The sequence below is a fragment of the Crocodylus siamensis genome, chromosome 7 (genome assembly GCF_052110815.1).
Source record: "Crocodylus siamensis isolate JL-2025a chromosome 7, ASM5211081v1, whole genome shotgun sequence".
NCBI classification, from domain to species: Eukaryota; Metazoa; Chordata; order Crocodylia; family Crocodylidae; genus Crocodylus; species Crocodylus siamensis.
The window spans coordinates 153,839-173,901 of NC_143401.1; the positions used below are offsets into that span (position 1 = coordinate 153,839).

The following is a 20,063-nucleotide window of genomic DNA, read 5'->3' on the forward strand; positions in this document are numbered from 1 at the left end:
CCACCCACCCTGGCGTGAGGACAGCACGGCACAAGGCGTCGTCTAGGCAACAGCTTTATTGCGCATGCGCCGCCCTGTTGAGTGCCCCTCCCCCCCTCCTCCTTTCTTCGGCGTCTGCGCAGCTTGCTCCGGGCCTGCAAGAGAAGCGCGGCAGGAATTAGAACTTGGGAGGGCGTATGCGCATGCGCAAGACCGTGACCCGTCTGCACTACGTATGCGCCTCCTCCCTCCCCCCCTCCCGCGCAGGCTGTTGTATGGTACCTCAGAGCTGCCCATGGCGGTCTATCTCGCGGGCCATGCGGCACAGCTCGCACGGGCCGCAGAAACACATGACCAGGCCGTCGCTGCACACGGTGCCCTGCGGACAGAGCACGGCTGTGGGTGGGGCGCGGCCGCTAGCCCGGACTGACGCGCGTCCCCCGCCCCGTGCCCGCAGCTAGCCAGGCAGGGGCTCCGCGTGCCCAGCCCTGCCGCCCCCACCTGGCGCTGCGTTTTGTAACGTAACGGTTTCTGGCGCAACGGAAACGGCCGTGTTGACAGAGCGACCACCACCGCCTGCACTGGGAATCGGTTATTTCCGTGGTTGCACCACAGTGGCCTTGGCTAACTGGGCCGTGTTGCAAACGCAGGCAGGGAATTGGGGAGGGCACAGCCTGGCACCTACCCCATGTCCCACATCGATAGCACCTGCCTGCCTCCCTAATGGAGCAACAGCTTTCATCCAGCACCTGGCTGTGCCACTTGGTGCAACGCAGTACTTTCCAGCAAAGCTTGAGCCAGACGCGGCTTTGAGTCTGGGAGCGTTTCCCAGCCGGGACGTTAGAATGCGTCTTTTCTGGCTGTGGCCAAAGGCAAGGTGCGACCTGGCAGGGTTAGTCAGGGCCTGGAGGCCACAGCCGTCCCTGCCTGCGAGCCTGGCTCTGGATTATGTGACAGTGATAGATTCAGCAAGCAAAGAAGAAAAAAAAAAAAAAAAAAGATCACTTTGAAGCAAGAACCAAGGTGTGAGAACTTTTGGGGGGGGGGGGGACACCAGTGCTACATAACCACCAAGTGGCATGACAGTGTAGTCTTCTTCTGGCACGCCTGGCCTTGGCCCATCACGCTAGGGTATAAAACTAGGGACTTGTGCTGTGACTCAGTCTAAAAAACATGTTCGTTCTTATTCTCAGCCAGGGCTGCTCTGAGCAAAGTTTATCCACGGTTCATTCAGACCTGTGAAGTTGTCCCTGCATTTCACAATCTAAGCAGATCCTGGCTGCTCCAGGAGCCAGATTCCCCCCACCCCCGACTGTTAATGCCTTCCCTAACAGGCAGGATACCTTGAGAAGGGAAACCTTTCCAGCTGCAACATTACCTGGATGCCGTAAGAGAGGCGCATGTGAGTTCTCAGGGCTGTCATGCCTCCAAAAAGGCAGGGAAGGAAGCAGTTCTCTCCGTATTTTTTGGACACGTAACATGCCAGCAGTGTTGGGCAGAGGAGCCCCAGCCAGCCTTCAAAACAAGAGGGTGAACAGAAGGGTGCAGCAGATGAGGCACTGCTCCGCTCTGCTGCTGTGGAGTAAACCAGTTTATAAAGTAGAGGTTCCACAGGGCTGTGAAATGGATTCAAAAGCCCAACACAAAGAAGGAAAAAGCACTATCACAGGGTCTTTCATAATGACTGTATTTCACATCCCCTGGATACCCTCTCCCCTTCCACTTGCAGTCCCATGGGCCAGCTCTTCTCTTGTTCATTGTCATTGCAGGTCTTTGTGGAAACTGGAGTGTTTTAACTAGTTTTAGTGCAACAAAGCGGTTAGAAAAAGGTAGGGATGTGCAACTAGCCAGCCCTCCAGCCACCACCAGCACCCATGACCTATAGCTTGGGAACCTCTGCTCTTCCAAAAGGAAGTAGTCACTTTACTGTCATCAGAATGGGTACACCATTCCCTCTTCTGAGCAGTATACCTGGCTCTTCACCTGTTGTTCAGCTTCCTTAGTTTTCAGGAACATCCTGATGCCTTCCATTTTGCTGTATCCCACAGCAGAGCCCCACCTGAGGGTTGGGGAACTTTAGCAGCTGGTGGCCCCTGACTTGACACGGGAGACCCTGCCTCTTGCCTCAGGAAAAAAAAAATGCATCTGCAGTGAGCACAGTACTTACAGATGCCACAGTCTGCAAAGCAGTCATCTCTCCCAGTGCTCCAGTCGCCCGTCGGGGACATGATGGAGGAAGCGACTGAGCCTGGCTGTTGAGTGACTGCAGGTTGGGACATGGTTCAGAAGAGTGCTCTAGCTGCTGAGTGCAACTGCTGCAAACAAAGTCAAGATGCATCAGCAGGTCACAAAGAAAAAAAAAGAGTCAAAGGTGCAAGTAAAAGCCAAGCTACTCAATTCTCTGCTTCAGATGAAAGGTTGGTGCATACTAGCCAAGGTGAATAGAAAGCATTTTTTAAAGGATACATTAAGTTAGAAATGATGGAAACTACATTCAGATCTAAAGTTACTATAACCTGTTCAAAATATTCAAGCCAAATATAAAACAAAAACAGCAACAGAAAAAGCAGTACCCAATTGCCCCAAAATTTTAAGTCCAACCACTGACCTGGAGATCACTGATAAACTCTTGTTCCAGCAGGAGACTACTTACTAAGCCAGCTTTTGACAGGAATAGCTTCTTCTGTAGGTGCAAAAAGAAGTTTGTTCTGTTAGTATCCAAGGAGTTACCTTGCCCTAACTTGTGTTTGTTTGTTCAACTTGGTTCTCTCAATGACTGGCTCATTCAGAGCTGAGAACCAGACAGAGTTGAGGAAGGAGAGAACTCATTTTCTGATCGCTGACTAGATGGTAGGTGTGTGAGAGAGCTTGGGTATAACATCCTGAAGCACGCGGTGACAAGAAATGCAGTACTGTTTTAAGTCTAAACTACTCCCACACCAACAAACAAAAGATTTCTGTTTGGCTTACAGGGTCATAGAATAATAGAAGTAGGGTCGGAAGGGACCTTGTAGATCTTCAAGTCCGACCCCCTGCCTGGGTGGGAGAAAAGACTGGACTCAAATGAGTACAGCCAGGTAGTGGCAGTGGGTCAGTCTGTAACTACATGGTGTGTAGTTAATGTCTTGACCCTTGCAGTATTTTTGTGCAGGCAATACAAATACCAATCAGTTTTTTTCGTGTAGTTTTTATTTTAGTGCATTTCATGTGGTTTTTATTTTAGTGCATTTAACCCTTTGGGTTCTTTCCCTTTGGTTGGTTGATTCGCCTTCAGAATTTTGTAAGCGCAATAGCAGTTCAAGGTCTTTATCTGTAGTTATGGAATTACATTGAGGGAAAAGTTTATCCTAATGCTGAACCTGAAAATGCAGGGTCAAATTTATATTTAACATTGACTTATAGTCAGCACAGCATAGTAACTGATTCAATTAATTGACTACAGATGTTATTTATTCACATAGTAATTTTAAATGCAAAACAGGTTGTTTTCACATCTTTCCTTTTTTTTTTTCATTTGCAGACATTTTCATGATAATGTTTTAAATAAAGAAAACAAACTGAATATTATTATTGTGCATTTTAATTGAATGCCAGTTGCCATCCAAATACAGCTAGGCAAAGATCAAATGAAAAAATAAGTCAAGGAATGCTTCACCACTTGTATCAGAATATGAAAATTATGAATCTGAATAAATGCAAATTAAGTTATAGTTGCTTAATTAAATGTATACAGCAGAAGGTACAAAAATTGGTTTCAAATGTTCTCTTTAGTTGCAAACATATGAGAGTTTAATGGTTACCAGCCAAGGAGAGTTAATCTTTCTTTTTCCCCACAGAAACAACAAAACAGTACACAGGCAAAATAAGATCAAAATCAATGCTATAATTACCATTTAAATGCTTGTCAATAGAAACCACATTAAAAGCCTGTTCTTAAACATCAGCCTCTAGTATACAAATGGAGCAAGGCAGAGAAAAGAATGTTAGTGACCTTTGAGTTTGTGCAGTCTGGATTAGTGAACCTGCAAGGTTGGTCAACTAGGTACAGCAGCTGTCACTTACCTACCAATTAAACACATATGGTATGTTACATGTAACTGGTTAAGATTAAAAATGAAGTTAAACATTTGAAAACACAAATAAATAAAACAAGCGAACAAATAAATAAATAACCAACCCAAACTTCTGGTCTTCTAGAGATATCCCAGTGCCTTTTACAGGAGATAATCCTAGACAGTTTCTCCAATTACTGAACTGGGATTTTTTTTTTTGTTAAACAAACTAAATCAAGAAAGTAAAATATTTTCAGCCTTCTTTCTAGTGTCAGTCATCAAGCTGTTCAGACTATTCATAATGGGAAGAGATGTGTTCACCTAAACCTTGGTACAGCTTTCCTTCTGCAGATCAAAAGCAATTTTCTAGCAGCAGCTTTAACAGTGCTGGTGCACCATAAATTAATACACAAAATATTTATTGAGCTGAGGACTGTTATAAAATTATTCATAGATTTCATAGACATAGGGCTGGAAGGGACCTCAGAAGATCAGAGTCCAGCCCTCTGCCCGAAGGGCAGGAAGTCAGCTGGGGTCATAGGATCCCAGCAAGATAAGCATCCAATTTACGCTTGAAGGTGTTATTCCTCTAAAAGAATAATGTTGTGGGCAACATAGGTATGTAAGGAAGTAAAAAAAAATAGATTCACTCACCTCAACAGTGTTCTCAGTCTCCTACAAAGCTGAAAGTATGCGTATTTAAGGTTTTAGAAAGAGGAACTTGATTTTAAGGGAGTGATGATAGGAGTACGGAAATGTCACAAGCCAACGGAGCAAAAACCTCAAGGATCTTTTAGAAAGTGGAAACAAATGTTAATTGCTTATTTCCCAGCAGCATCCCCCTTGACATCGGTGTGCAGTGATACGGCCTTGCTGATTGATGCCCTCTTGTTGCATTTAGTGGGAGATGGAGACTGGACATGCTTCTAGCATGCACGTAGCTGTTTGGTTCCTGGTGAGCCTGTGTCTTACCCCGAGCTGCAGTCTTGCCCCTGAATTCTTTTGGGTTTGCCTGAAACTGCTTCCCAAGCTGCCTAGAAACGTAGTTTCACTTTCTTCTGGCTGATGCCCTGCGTTCTGTGCAGCCATCTTGCTGACACCCTCCATCCTTCATCACTGTTTTACACGTTTCCAATGATTTCCTCATTTCACCATGCCCTTGCACATTCTTTCTGCAGAGAAAAACAAAAAGCAGCTGTTAACACCAAAATGCTTCTAAATAGCAGTGCTTTGAGCTGCAAAAGCTGTTAGGCCCAGGCCCATCATTACCAGCTAGGTTAAAAATACTTCCCAAATGGTCACTTGTGGTCACATGCCACATTGCTGGCATGTGATCTTGCGTGTTCCGTAACAGCAGTGACATGGGTGTTGTAACGGATGCAATGCTTCCCAAGCGCCTAAGAAGAAAGGAATTCATAATTAAGGACACTTCATTTCACCACTCCCAATGTTCGTTTTACAGAAATGGATATTTCATCACAATGCACACCCATGAACTGGGTCAGGATTTTTTTTTTTTTTTAAATGTGCATTTATTGTTGACGTCAGTATTCAGATATTTTCCTTTTGTAAAATAGATCAGCAAATCTATTTAGTTGCCCATTAGTATTAAAGGATTTGGGAAGAGAGCTAAAAATTGCCAAGTTTTGCAAAGTGATGTTGAATAATCAAATTCCCAGGAAAAGTATTACTTAAAACTGAAGTTACATGTATAGCTTTGCATTTGATTGGAATTGCTGATTCATGTATTGTTGACCTAACGACCTCACAAATTTCTTCCACAACATATTTTGCAGGTACTGATGACATGACAGTATTTGGAGTCAGAGCTAACATGCTAACAAAGCAAGCACGTCACCCTCCTCTGCCCGTCACATGAACATGGGCCGACAGTGTGGGGATGCAGTCAGGAGGGCCAACTGTACCTTGTCATGCATCCACAGATGCATCTTGAGCAGGTCCAGGGAGGTGACCCTCCCCCTCTATGCAGCACTCGTCAGGCTGCAGCAGGAGCACTACCAGGAGTGACTAGAAATAACGGTCACAAGCTGGCAGAGGGTAGATTTAGGTTAGATATCAGGAGGTGCTACTTCACGGTCAGGGCGGCTAGGATCTGGAACCAGCTTCCCAGAGAAGTGGTGCTGACTCCTACCCTAGGGGTTTTTAAGAGGAGGCTAGATGAACACCTTGCCGGGGTCATTTGACCCCAGTACTCTTTCCTGCCATGGCAGGGGGTCGGACTTGATGATCTGCTCAGGTCCCTTCCGGCCCTATGAACTATGAGACATGTCAAATCCTTTGAGTTTTGCTAAGCCAGTAGGTGAAATCAAGGAACAATTTTCTGGCCATTCATACACAGTACAGAGCACACACTAAGAAAGACTTTAAAGGTTTTAAAATACTTTATTGTTTTTGGAGAGAACAGTCACTTTTCACACACAGCCACAGAACACAAGGCCAGGTCAGAGTGCTGGCTACACCGGGGTCCCATCCCTCTGCTGCGCTTGCTCCCTGGCAGCCCATGCAGCCCTTGCTTGTTCTTGCCACTCTCGTCTCTTCTTCAGTCTCTCTGGTGCTTTCAGCTTCTGCACCTCTTTAAAAACCTGCAAAAGCAGCATGGTCAGGTGACAGAAGGAAAGAGACAAGGTTACATATCCCTGGTCAAAGCTGACCCACTGGGAGCATCATACTTTCAGGTTACAGGAATGAAAACTTCTTCCCTAATGTCAAGGTTTACAATGGTCACCATTTCTCCCAGTGACAAAAACACAGCCTGACATACTCTCTTCTAATGCCTATATACAGAGAGCACTCATGTGTGCACTCAGTTTCACGCTTCTGTCCTCCCAGCCTGGTTCTGCTGGGTTGATGGTTCAGTGCTTACTTTTCAGTTCATGGCTGTGTAAAGCTGGTTTTCCTTTCTGCTTTGACTTATTCCAGGGAAGATCAGGAAACCCTGGATAACACCGATAAATTCAAACTGTTCCCTTACCCTGGATCTCATCTACTTCAGAAGGTACCACACCTCATAAGCTACTGAAGCATGTCAGCGCTCCTGTGCAGCTGATCAGAGAAGGCGTGCCTTCTGAAATAAAGCCCATGGCAAATGACCGAAGCACCTCCACAGTGGAGCCTCCACCCAGCTATACGTCATAAACCCTAGTCTTTGCTACACGCAAGGGACTGAATCTTGCCAAGCACCTGGGTTCCACTTTGCCAGATCTGTAACAGGACAGAGCCACAGCCTCTCCTCCAAACCTAAATATAGCATCTGTACTACTATGCCATCAGGCAGGAGCTCTTCCCCTCTCTAGGTGCACATGCCCCCCCAGGCAGGCTGCCTTCAAAACCTCTACTTTGTACCTGGAGACAGAAAGCCTTCTTCACCAGCCACAACTTGGTCACTTTCCTGCAATAGGGTGGTGGGAGCGTGTACTCAATGTCCAGCTGCTTGCACGTGTTCTCAAAGACATCATAGCGGGTGCGACGCAGGTAGTTGAGTATCTTCTTCCGCTGGTCTATGGCCATCAGCATCATGCGCCGATTCCGTGCATCCTGTGAAGTGTTTGACATGGGTTAGCTACAGTCAGATTAGAATCCCACTCTGCTAAACTTCACAGGAGTCCAGAGTAGGAGCAATAGGTTCAAGCACTTTTTTTTTTTTTTATTATAGGTTGTCACAAGGAAGTCTAATTTACCTGTCATTCAAACTGATTTCTGCACTGCTTCCTGCTAGGGGGTCAGTTTGCACCTTGGTTTGTGCATTTTTCATTTCCTGCTCCTTTTCAGGTTCCCCTATGTAAACAAGGGCTGCTATGGCCAGATGGTAGAGACAACAGGGAAGGGTTCTTGGCTAGAAACTCTGCTTCTACTGAACCATGCCTTTCTAAACACCCCAAAGGAAAGTTTCTGTTTGTTTTATAGAGCATAAGCTGGAAATTGGTGTGACCCGTGTCTGATGGTTAGTTTGCTCGCACAGGAGTTTGTAATTCAGCTATGCTGTAGGGAGATTTGCTGGGTCAGACTAGAAGAGAGGTTGGAACATTAAACAGCACAGAGGAGAGGCCTGTCTGTGCCCGGAACCTGACTGAGTTTTGCTGTTCGCTCAAAAGCTTCTGGTCACTGGCTACGCCTGCTCCAGCAATAGGTCTGGACAAATATCAGTCTTTGAAAACTGAACCATAACTCAGAGCCCCCAAGATGGCACAGGAAAGCTCAGAGGTATCAGCACTAATCCCCACCCGCAAAACCCATTTCCTTGCTTTGGAAGGGAGAAGGTTCTACAGACATTTAAGACTGAATCACAATCCCTCAACTCAGTTCAAATACTCTCATTCTGAGTAAAGGTGGCCTTCCAGTCTCTACCCTGTAGATCGGGGGTGTCAACTGGGGGTACATGTACCCCAAGGGAACTTGGAAAGGCAATAGGGGGTACGTACACGTAGGCAGGGACGGATCGGGGGGGGGGCAGGAGGGGCAGCAGCGCCCATCTGTGGATGGACATGGGGTGGGGGGGCTCGCACATAGCAGCCACTGCTGCCGCCCACCATCCCACGCTGTCATCCACCACCCAGCACCGCTGCCTCACAGGAACAGGGCTGGGGGAGATGAGGGCAGCAGTGCCCCTCTGAGGGCCACACAGGCACCGCCCAGCTGGTGGCTCTGCAGGCTGCTGAAGGATAGTGTGAGACTGGCCGGGCACAAGGCCCATCAGCAGCCTGTGGAGCCACATGTGCAACCCGCCGTGGGAAAGTGGGGCACAGCAGTGGCACAGGGTGAGGCAGTGGCCACGTGCAAGACCCCCACCCTCCTCCCATACGTCTGGCTGTTGCCACCAGAAAGGGTACACTTGTTAAAGAAGGTTGAAAACCTCTGTTATAGATAAAACACCATGAGAGATTACCTTGGGGTGTTTCTGGAGATGTTCCTGGTAACTGCGGATCTTGGCCGTCAGATATGCAACTGTAAAAGTCAAATGAGACCACCTAAGCATTACAATGCACTGTCTGCCACTGAACGTCACCGTTTGGACACTAGTGTCACTTCAGAACCTCGGGCCCATGCTATGCATATTGGCTACACAGATTTTTACATGGAGCCAAACACTGCAAAATTAAACAGCATAAACCCAAATAGCACCTTAAAACAGTCGCTGCCAATGCTCCTGCTGCCTACTGAAATGTCTTTTAACAACCAAGAGCTTGTGCTGACACCCAAAAGGCTTCTCCTGCCTCACCTAAGTATCAATGGCCTCAAGTTAATTCTACACAGTTTACATTTTACTGGGAAAGGACGGGCCCTGCTCTGCTCTAGCTGTAATGATTTATGGCCACATTCACTTCTGTAGGACTTGTCAGCGCTGGGGAAAGATGCCCTAAGGACTGACGGCATCTACCTATCCAGCCAGATGCAACACTAAAAAAGGGGTGTACAACCAGTGGAAGGGAGGAGCTATGTCCAAGGAGGAGTACTCCTCCTCAGCCTGTGAGTGTAGGAGGGGTATTAGGAAGGCCAAGGCGGGGATGGAGCTCAGGCTAGCATCCAGGATTAAGGACAACAAAAAGTCCTTTTTCAAGTACACTGGGAGCAAGGACAGGGCACCAGGCAATGTAGGGCCCCTGCAAGATGCAAACGGTAATCTTGTGGCTACGCCAGACAAGAAAGCTGATATTTTTAACAGTTTTTTTGCCTCTGTTTTCTTGAAGAGGGACTGGGACATCCCACCTACCAGACGTCGGGACAATCTCGGGGATAGCTCTGTCAGGCCTTCAGTCAGCACAGATGTAGTTAGGGATCTTCTGGAAGGGCTAGACATTTTTAAATCTGCAGGTCCAGATGCCCTCCACCCAAGGGTGTTGAGGGAGCTGGCAGAGGTCATCACGGAGCCCTTGGCCCGGCTGTATGAGCGTTTGTGGTCATTTGGCCAGGTGCCGGGGGATTCAAAACTGGCTAATGTGGTCCCAATTTTCAAGAAAGTGAGGGAGGACCCAGGTAACTAGAGACCTCTAAGCCTTTAGTGCAAAGAAATATGATGTCATTGGGATAACGGAGACCTGGTGGGACTCCACCCATGACTGGACCACGGGTATATAGAGGGCTATACCCTATACAGGAGGGATCGTGTTGACAAAAGGGGTGGGGGTGTAGCTCTCTATGTGAAGGAAAGCTACATGTCCCTGCAAGCTGATGTTGGCGACCGGCATGGACAGCTAGAGACCCTCTGGGTAAAAATTCGTGGGGAATTCGGCACAGGGGACACAACGGTGGGAGTCTACTACAGACCTCCCACTCAAAGTCCCGAGCTTGACCAGGAGTTCGCCCGGGAACTGACTGAGGCCGCTTGCTCCAGGACCTTGGTTGTCATGGGTGACTCCAATTACCCGGACATCTCGTGGGAAGATCACTCAGCTAAATCTGAGCGGGCACAAAGCTTTCTCTCGTGCGTGGATGACCTCTACCTGACCCAAGAAGTCTATGGGCCAATGAGAGGCAAAGCGCTGCTTGACCTGGTACTGGCTACGGGGGATGACCTAATCGGCGACCTAGTGATTGATGGGAAGTTGGGTGACAGCAACCACGAGCTGATCACCTTCACCATCCGCCGTAAAGCTGGCAAGTCAGTCAGCAACACAGAAGTCCTTGACTTCAGAAAAGCCGACTTTGACAAGCTCAAGAGGCTAGTCGGTCAGGCCCTCAGGGACCATGACCCCAGGGAGATGGGAGTTCAAGAAGAGTGGTTGCTTCTCAAGGAAGCGATCCTCAGTGCACAAGCTAAGTCTATTCCAACACGGAGGAAAGGCAGCAAGAAGGCACAGCAGCCCCCCTGGCTCTCCAGAGACCCAGCGGACCTACTGTGGCTAAAAAGGAAAGCCTACAAAGGATGGAGGACGGGATTCACCTCCAAGGAGGATTACTCCGCGCTGGTCCGGTCCTGCAGGGACCAAACCAGGAAAGCCAAGGCTGCAACTGAACTCCAACTAGCTTCAGGCATCAAGGACAACAAAAAGTTCTTCTTCAGGTATGTGGGGAGCCAGAGGAAAAGCAAGGGCAATGTTGGACCCCTGCTAAACCAGATGGGGCAACTGACAACTGACGCCCAGGAAAAAGCCAACCTATTAAATAGGTACTTTGTGTCAGCCTTTCATCAGTCACACGGGATGCCCATGCCTGCTATGGGACAGGGAAATCTGGGTGAGGGGGATCCCCTACCCTCCATCAATGCTGACCTCGTGAAGGAACACCTTGAGAAGCTGGATACCTTCAAGTCACCTGGCCCTGACAACCTGCACCCCAGGGTACTCAAGGAGCTGGCGAGCGTCATAGCCCGGCCCCTGGCACGGGTCTTTGAAAACTCCTGGCGCTCTGGTGTAGTGCCCGAAGACTGGAAGAAGGCCAATGTGGTGCCGATCTTCAAGAAAGGGAGGAGAGTGGATCCGGCTAACTACAGGCCCATTAGCCTGACTTCTATCCTGGGGAAGATCTTAGAAAAGTTTATTAAGGAGGCCATCCTTGAGGGACTGGCCCAGGCTAACATCCTAAGGGATAGCCAGCATGGGTTTGTTGTGGGTAGGTCTTGTTTGACCAATCTCATTTCCTTCTATGACCAGGTGACCTATCACCTGGACAAGGGAGAAGAGATTGATGTCATATATCTTGACTTCAAAAAAGCTTTTGATCTGGTATCCCATGATCACCCCTTGGCCAAACTGCCCAGTTGTGGCCTTGGCTCCACCACGATCCGCTGGCTGGGAAATTGGCTTCGTGGTCGGACCCAGAGGGTTGTGATTGATGGCAGTCACTCATCATGGTGCCCTGTAACCAGCAGGGTCCCTCAAGGCTCTGTCCTGGGACCCATACTGTTCAACATCTTCATTAATGATGTGGACATTGGAGTTAGGCGTGGACTGGCCAAGTTCGCCGATGACACCAAACTTTGGGGCAAAGCATCCATGCCAGAAGATAGGCGGGTGATCCAGGCTGACCTGGACAAGCTCAGCAAATGGGCGGACGAGAACCTCATGGTGTTTAACACCAAAAAATGCAAGGTTCTCCACCTTGGGAGGAAAAACCTGCAGCACCCTTATAGGCTCGGCAGTGCTACGTTGGTTAGCACTACAGAAGAAAAAGACTGGGGGGTCATCATTGACCACAAGATGAACATGAGCCTGCAATGCGATGCTGCAGCTAGTAAAGCGACCAAAATGCTGGCGTGCATCCATAGATGCTTCTCGAGCAGATCCCGGGACGTCATTCTCCCCTTGTACTCGGCCTTGGTGAGGCCGCAGCCGGAGTACTGCGTCCAGTTTTGGGCTCCACAATTCAAAAAGGATGTGGAGAAGCTTGAGAGAGTCCAGAGGAGAGCCACGCGCATGATCAGAGGTCAGGAAAACAGATCTTACGATGACAGGCTGAGAGCCATGGGACTCTTTAGCCTGGAAAAGCGCAGGCTCAGGGGTGATCTGATGGCCACCTATAAGTTTATTAGGGGTGACCACCAGAATCTGGGGGAACGTCTGTTCACCAGAGTGCCCCAAGGGATGACGAGGTCGAACGGTCACAAACTCCTGCAAGACCATTTCAGGCTGGACATAAGGAAGAATTTCTTTACTGTCCGAGCCCCCAAGGTCTGGAACAGTCTGCCAGCGGAGGTGGTTCAAGCACCTACATTGAACACCTTCAACAGTAAATTGGATGCTTATCTTGCTGGGATCCTATGACCCCAGTTGACTTCCTGCCCTTTGGGCAGGGGGCTGGACTCGATGATCTCCCGAGGTCCCTTCCAGCCCTAATGTCTATGAAATCTGTCTATGAAATCACCTCGGTGCTCGGGAAGATCTTGGAAAGAATCATCAAGGAGCACATCTGTGGGGGGCCAGCACGGGAGATCATGCTCAGGGGCAATCAGCATGGGTTCATCAAAGGCAGGTCCTGCCTGACCAACCTGGTTGCCTTTTATGATCACGTGACTAAATCCTTGGATGATGGTGTTGCTGCGGACCTAGTCTTTCTAGACTTTAAGGCAGCCTTTGACACCGTCTCTCACCCCATCCTCATCAATAAATTGAGCAACTGTGGCATTGATGCCTACACAGTTGGATGGGTAAAAAATTGGCTGATGGGGCAAACTCAGAGAGTAGTGGTGGATGGGTTGTACTCAGCCTGGCGAGATGTGAGCAGTGGGGTATCCCAGGGCTTGGTCCTTGGGCCTGCACCGTTTAACATCTTCATCAGCAACTTGGACGAGGGGGTGGAAAGCATGATGTCCAAGTTTGCTGATGACATGACAATGTGGGGCGAGGTGGGCACACTTGAAGGGAGAGAGAGGCTGCAAATAGATTTAGACAGACTACAGAAGTGGGCAGATGAGAATAGGATGGGGTTCAATGTAGATATATGCAGAGTGCTGCACATTGGGAGAGGGAATCCATAGCATACATACAGGCTGGGGAGCTCCCCTTTTGAAAGCACAGAGGCGGAACGGGATTTTCAAGTCATTGTTGACTCCAAGATGAACATGAGCCGCCAATGCCAGGCCGCAACCAGCAAGGCCAGCCATACCTTGTCATGCACACAAAGGTGCATCTCAAGCAGGTCCAGAGAGGTGATTCTCCCCCTCTATGTGACTTTGGTCAGGCCGCAGTTGGAGTACTGCATCCAGTACTGGGCATCACACTTCAAAAGGGATGTGGCCAGCCTGGAGAGGGTTCAGAGGAGGGCTACCTGCTTGGTGAGAAGGCAGCAGGACAGGCCCTATGAGGAGAGACTGAGGGAACCTGAACCTGTTTAGCCTCAGCAAGAGGAGGCTGAGGGGGGGACCTGGTGGCTGCCTACAAACTCATCAGGGGATATCAGCAGCAAATAGGAAGAGTCCTTTTCTCCCCAGCACCACCTGGGGTGACAAGGAACAATGGTAATAAGCTGATGGAGAACAGGTTTAGGTTAGAGATCAGAAGGCAATTTTTTACAGTTAGAGTGACCAAAATCTGGAACCAACTTCCCAGGGAAGTGGTCCTCACCCCTAGCTTGGGCAAATTCAAGAGGAGGTTGGATGATCACCTGTCTGGGGTCTTGTGAACCCAGCATTCATTCCTGCCTGTGGCAGGCGTGGTGACACAGGGGGTCAGGCTAGATGATCTGTTCAGGTCCCTCCTGACCCTAGCTACTATGAAACTATGAAACACCAGGAGCAGCAACGCAGACAGTGGCAATACAGGCTTTCTTCCCACTCCGCTCCCACACAACTGTCTTAGCCTTGGCCTACAAAACTTAGGTTGGTGATTAGGAAAGAGCTTTTCATGCAGAAGGTGGTTCAGTGCTGGAATAGGCTGGTGGATGCTCCATCTTTGGAGGTTTCAGAAGCAGGTTAGAAGGACATTTGACTGGGCCAGCTGCATTGGGGACAATCTTGCCTTGAGCAGGGGGCTGGACTAGAGGTGACCTGGCTGTTCTTTGATTCTGTGCCTTTCTGGGGTGGATGCACCACGAGGAGCCTTCAGTGTCCTAACCTGGAAGGATCATAGTGGGTATTTGTCAGGGAAGCACTTGGAACACAAATGTCCAGCAAGCTTGTGATGCAGTTCTCTGGGCACTTTTACCAACCCTCAGACCTGCCTCATAGGGCAAATCTTACCCTTGAACTGGATACAGTTTTGGGTGCTGCACATTCAAGAAGGATGCAGAGAATCTTGAGAGGGTTCAAAGGAGGGCCACTTTTATGGCAAGACCCTACAAGGAGAGACTGAGGGACCTAGATCTCTTCAGACTTCGTAAGAGAAGGCTGAGAGGTGATGATCTTGTGGCTGCCCGTAAATTCATCAGGGGAGGGCAGCATGGAATAGGAGATGTTCTATTTACTAGGACACCTCCTGGAGTAACTAGGAACAATGGCCACAAATTAACAGAGAGCAGATTTAAGTTGGACATTAGAAAGAACTTCACAGTGAGGGCTGCCAGATCTAGAATGGGCTTCCAAGGGAGGTGGTGCTCTCCCCTACCTGAGGGGTCTTCAAGAGGAGGCTGGACAAGCACCTAGCTGGGGTCATCTGACCCCAGCGCTCTTTCCTGCCCAGAGCAGGGGGTTGGACTCGGTCTTCTGAGGTCTCTTCCAACACTAATAGCTATGAATCTATGAAGATGGAGAAACCGGTAGGAACTTGTAGAAGATTTTGCGGAGCTTTCACACAGAATCAAATGTTTGAAGAGGTTCATCTCTCTCTGCCCCATAAAAAAGGGTTCATTTGATGAAACATTGCCCAAAACATCAGGTAGCAGCTAAACTGCAGCCTGTGTGTGCCTTTTGGGATTTCAGGAAACACTTAGCACATGGGCAAGAGGAAGTTGATTTCCAAACTCAGCAGAGGTCTTTTGGCATGGCTTGTCACACATGCCTATCCCACAGCGATTACATCACTCTGCTGCATTTGGAAAGCACCGTTGCAGAAATGAAACAGCAAAAGCAAAACCAGAAGAGAACAATTGCTGGGAAAGAATGCATCCACAGCAGGGAGGAGTCACCCTCCCTGCAACTGCTGGACAGAGCTACCAAGGGTCACCTTGCCAGAAGGCACTGCTGGAGCAGGCTCAATGGAGTTGCAGGCCTGGCAGCATGCCATGCTGTGTGCCTCCCACCCAGGCCCTGGGGGGGTCCCATGGCTCTGCCTCCTCTCAGTGCTTCTCTGTACTGCAGCCATGAGCACTCATGAGAGCTGTGCAACCTGCTTCTTTGCCAGTTGCTGGGCTCTGCAGTCTCCCGCATCTTGAAGACCCTCAGGGCTTCCCTCAGGCTACGCTCTCCTAGTCCTCCCAGGAGCTTCCACTGAATGAGCACCCAGTTAAAGGCAGAGCACTCTCCTCTAGGGATTTCACCTGCCTTACCTTGCACCTCGGAGGAACCATTGTCATTAGGAGCCCTCCTGACCTTCTCTGCCAACTGCTCCATCTTGATCTTCACTTTCTCTCTCTGGGCAGACAGAAGACAGGGCATTTATTTATCCCAGTACTGTCCCTGGGATTATTCTAGGTATAAGGCTCCTCCTCTCTCACTCTCCCCTCCCCCACCATTACTTCCCAGCCCACCCAGGGAAAGGCCAACTGGCTTTGTTCACTGCATGAGTGTCACAGTGGAGCACAAATGCTGGAAAGGCAGCCATCAGGCAGGAGGCAATGCAGACACGAGCACAGCAGCCACCATCTGCAGTAAAAGCTGGAAAGGCCTTTTTAAAGACCCAAATCTGTCCACGCCCTTTTCCTAAAAATCCCAGAGTGGAGAGGAGAGGAGAGTCTGAGCTGGCAGCTAGATGCCTCCATAGCCATTGTGGACAGGCCCAGATATAGGCATCATTCCAGGACCAGATGAGCTCCCTGCAGACTCTGGCAATCTCACTCCTCAGATATCCAGAGAAGGTGGGATTCGCTTCCCTTCCCTTCCATAGGATTGGGGCAATGATTAGCACTACACAAATATTAACACAGGAAAGTGCTCGCAGCTCATCCAGCGTGGCACGTGCAAGATGGTGGCAGGCTGTTACAGAGCTCTGTGCACCTGTTTCTGGCCTTTACTTGTGGCATCTTTTCAAACCGAGATTGAAGGCGCTCTTGTGACTAGGGCCAGGCCTCATCTTATCCTGACTTTCTGAAGAAGCAACTATATTTTCTGAGCATTTGAAAGGTTAAAAAAAAAAAAAAAGAGTTTAAGACCTCCTTTTTTTCCCCCCCCCCCGCTTACTTTTGACCAAAATGTGTCAGTATGCATATAGCAAACAATATGAAAACTCTACACACAAAAACTCCATAGTGCACAGACCTATTTTAAAAAAAATACCTTGATGGTAGATTTCACAAGTGTGGGTGGCTAATTACAAGACCAGAAGTCACTTGGCAAAAATCGCACATATCAAAAAGCAGGTCCTACATAAATATTTTCACCCAGACTCCCAGTGTTCACAAAGGTAGAGAGGGACTAACCTGACCTGCCATTTCCAGTGAAAGTATTTTTTTCACTACGTCATCAACCCTGCAGAAAAATCCCAGATTCAGTTATACAACACAACAGACCATTTATTTAACTTCTGACACTGGGGGTTACTTTAGATTTTCAGATCAGATGAGTTCCTTGAAAAGAATCATTCAGCAAGTCTAAGCCACTCTACAAATTTACAGTGAAGAGTTGATCAAGCCATAATGTCTCTCTTGCATTCATAAGAGGAATCACAGCAGAGAACAAATATAGTCAGCACCAGTTTGTCATTCCCAGAAGTTGGGAACATATGGTTTCCATTAGGGTCTTTGCAAAATTTCACTGGCCATTTCATCCCGACACTGTTTCAACCAATTTTGAGGTCAAAACAGCACAATCGGAACGAAACAAAGGCCGCTGAAATAGCCTTGAACCAAAATGAGGCTGGTTGAAATGTTCAGAAAGTCAAAACATTTTGATCATAGGCTGGGGATGGGAAGTCAGTGCAGCTGGGTTACCTTCCCATGCTAGATCACACAGGTGGGAAAGCAGCCCAGGTAGGATACTTCTTGGTGCCCCATGCTAGATCACCTCGGGGACAGGAGGCAGCCCAGCTGGCCTGCTTCCTCGTGCCCAGTGCTAGATTGCTGCCTCCCGCCCCCGGGGCGATCTAACGCTAGGGATGGGAAGCCATCCCAGCTGGGCTGACTCCCAATCCCCAGCAAAACTCAAAGTGTCAAAACAGCCTTTCTGTTTTGATGGAATGCAACGGAACAGCTATTTCGACTCAAAATGAAATTTGAGATGAAACACTGTTCCTTGAACCACCGAAACACAAGGCAAAATGGAACGGTGCTGTTTCACACAGCCCTAGTTTTCATCCACTCCGGAGCACGTCTTGTAGCTTTTGAAAGCCACATGACATGCCAGCTTGGTGCTAAACATTAGCCCCAAGTGAACAGCCACAGACATGGGGGTCATCATTGACCACAAGATAAACATGAGCCTGCAGTGTGATGCTGCAGCTAGTAAAGCGACCAAAACTCTGGCTTACATCCATACATGCTTCTCAAGCAAATCCTGGGATGTCATTCTTCCCTTGTACTTGGCTGTGGTGAGGCCGCAGCTGGAGTCCTGCATCCAGTTTTGGACTCCACAATTCAAAAAGGATGTGAAGAAGCCTGAGAGAGGCCAGAGAAGAGCCACGTGCATGATCAGAGGTCAGGAAAACAGACCTTACGACGCCAGGCTGAGCGCCATGGGGCTCTTTAGCTTGGAAAAGCGCAGGCTCAGGGGTGACATGATGGCCACCTATACGTTTATCAGGGGTGACTGCCAGTACGTCCCAAGGGATGATGAGGTTGAATGGTTATAAACTACTGCAAGACCATTTCAGGCTGGACATAAGGAAGAATTTCTTTACTGTCCAAGCCCCCAAGGTCTGGAACAGCCTGCCAGTGGAGGTGATTCACGCACCTACATTGAACACCTTCAAGAACAAATTGGATGCTTATCTTGCTGGGATCCTATGACCCCAGCTGACTTCCTGCTCTTTGGGGGGGGGGGCTGGACTCAATCTTCTGAGGTCCCTTCCAGCCCTAATGTCCACGAAATCTATGAAAATCATTTACATTTGGACTCAATCTTTCAAGTCAGATCTGCACAGAGTCCCACTGAAGTCAGTGGGGCTCCATGTGGGCACGAGATGCTAGCCACTCCAGGGCAGCTCTGGGATTGAGGCCTGAGAATGCAGCAGCCTTGGACCTATATTTCAGAAGTGACCATGAAACAAGGGAGCCCACTTTGAAATAGCTCAGTGCCCAATTCCTAGAGCACACCAGAAAACCAGAGATTTACTGGATACTAGTGGAAGCTGTGGGATCTCAAAATCAGGCTCCAAACCACCTCAGCTCAAGCCACCAAGAACCAATGTACCTATTATCAGCGGCCACTTCTGCAAATTTGACTTGCAAAACAATTCTGCAGTTCTTTGCCGGGCTGCAGAGTCAATGACCACGAAGCACTGGGTAAGTGTGAAGCTGTGCAACAGCCACTGCTTCTGCGGCTACAGGTCTTTGGTGCTCAACGCATGCAGGGGGGATTAGGTGTCCCCTCCCCCCCTGCTGTGCCCAACATACTTGTCTATTATGGGGAGACTGGCATACTCTTTCCTCAGCATGGTGGGAGGAATGTCATCCAGCTGGCTGGGGAGTTCTGCAGAGAAACAGCATTTGGGGAAAAGCACATAAGAACCTGTGCTCGGGGGTACTATGAGAGCCGCGCAGATCCTGCTCCAGTGTACACGGAAGTGAGTCCTAAGTCAAAAGGGGAACCTGGAGCTGGGCTTCCCACTGGGGGAGCAGAAGCAAATGAAGAAGTGGAGGCAGGGCCCTGGTTCCTGCCCCCTGCTCCGGATTCATGGCCCCACGCCAAAACCACGAGTATAAAGGCAGCGCGTGCCGCCAAGCACGCAAGCAGCGTGGCGCCAGTTACTGGCAGTTTGAGCACCCTGCACACCGGCTGCTCGGGAAGGGCCTGTGGCAAGAACCACCCGCGTCCCCCAACACCTCCTGGGGCCAGGACCCCCGCTCACCTCGACTCCTCCGGACCGGCCTGGCGTACGCCCGGGCGGCCTGCACCAGGGGGCTGCCAGCTGGGGGGAGCAAAGACCGGGGCTGCCTCAGCGCTGCTCGGCAGCGAGGCCCCTCGCACGGCGGGCTGGCGTGAGACCTGGCAGTGCCGTGCGGTCCCGGGCTCAGAGCAGCCTCGACCAGCCCCCCACCCCCAGCCCGCCAGCCTCCTCGGCCCCGTCCCGCCCCCTGCATGCCCGCATCCCGTCCCGCTCCCCGGCTCCGCTCAGCCCCATCCTGGCCCCTGCCCCCGGCTCACGCAGGCCCCCGCCGAGCGCTGCGGCCCAGCCCGGCCCCGGCCGTGTCCCGCGCAGCACCGCCCCCAACATCACGGCCGCGGCCTGCCTGGGTGCCGCCATCTTGAGCCAGCACCGGCCAATCGAGCGCCGAGCCGGTCGATGCGCGACTAAGGGGGACGGCTGGGCGCCGCCATCTTGAGTCAGAGCC

At 49.7% G+C, this 20,063-nt stretch overlaps 2 protein-coding genes across 9 annotated transcripts; both read right to left on the bottom strand.

Annotated features, from left to right (window-relative positions):
• Positions 1-40: 40 nt before the first annotated feature.
• Positions 41-6,272, bottom strand: LOC149859211 (cornifelin homolog B-like). Of its 7 annotated transcripts, XM_090057135.1 has the most exons (7): positions 5,301-5,327; positions 4,686-5,203; positions 2,588-2,662; positions 2,147-2,294; positions 1,358-1,494; positions 262-358; positions 41-134 (listed from the first exon to the last, which is right to left on the bottom strand). In XM_090057135.1, the coding sequence occupies exons 4-6, from the start codon at positions 2,256-2,258 to the stop codon at positions 263-265; spliced, it is 345 nt and encodes a 114-aa protein (XP_089913261.1). In that variant the 5' UTR covers positions 2,259-2,294; positions 2,588-2,662; positions 4,686-5,203; positions 5,301-5,327; the 3' UTR covers positions 41-134; position 262. The 7 variants fall into 7 exon arrangements, with proteins under 7 accessions (XP_089913261.1, XP_089913264.1, XP_089913260.1 ...); XM_090057138.1 differs by having other exon boundaries at positions 2,147-2,291; positions 4,686-6,272; XM_090057134.1 differs by having other exon boundaries at positions 4,686-6,272.
• A 142-nt stretch (positions 6,273-6,414) lies between these two features.
• Positions 6,415-20,030, bottom strand: MRPS15 (mitochondrial ribosomal protein S15). 2 transcript variants are annotated; one of them, XM_090057132.1, is made up of 8 exons: positions 19,876-20,030; positions 19,580-19,639; positions 19,125-19,200; positions 16,995-17,043; positions 15,906-15,990; positions 8,935-8,993; positions 7,395-7,586; positions 6,415-6,634 (listed from the first exon to the last, which is right to left on the bottom strand). In XM_090057132.1, exons 1-8 carry the CDS (start codon positions 19,973-19,975, stop codon positions 6,506-6,508), a joined length of 750 nt encoding a protein of 249 aa, XP_089913258.1. In that variant the 5' UTR covers positions 19,976-20,030; the 3' UTR covers positions 6,415-6,505. The 2 variants fall into 2 exon arrangements, with proteins under 2 accessions (XP_089913258.1, XP_089913259.1); XM_090057133.1 differs by lacking the exon at positions 19,580-19,639 and having other exon boundaries at positions 19,876-20,008.
• Positions 20,031-20,063: the final 33 nt, after the last annotated feature.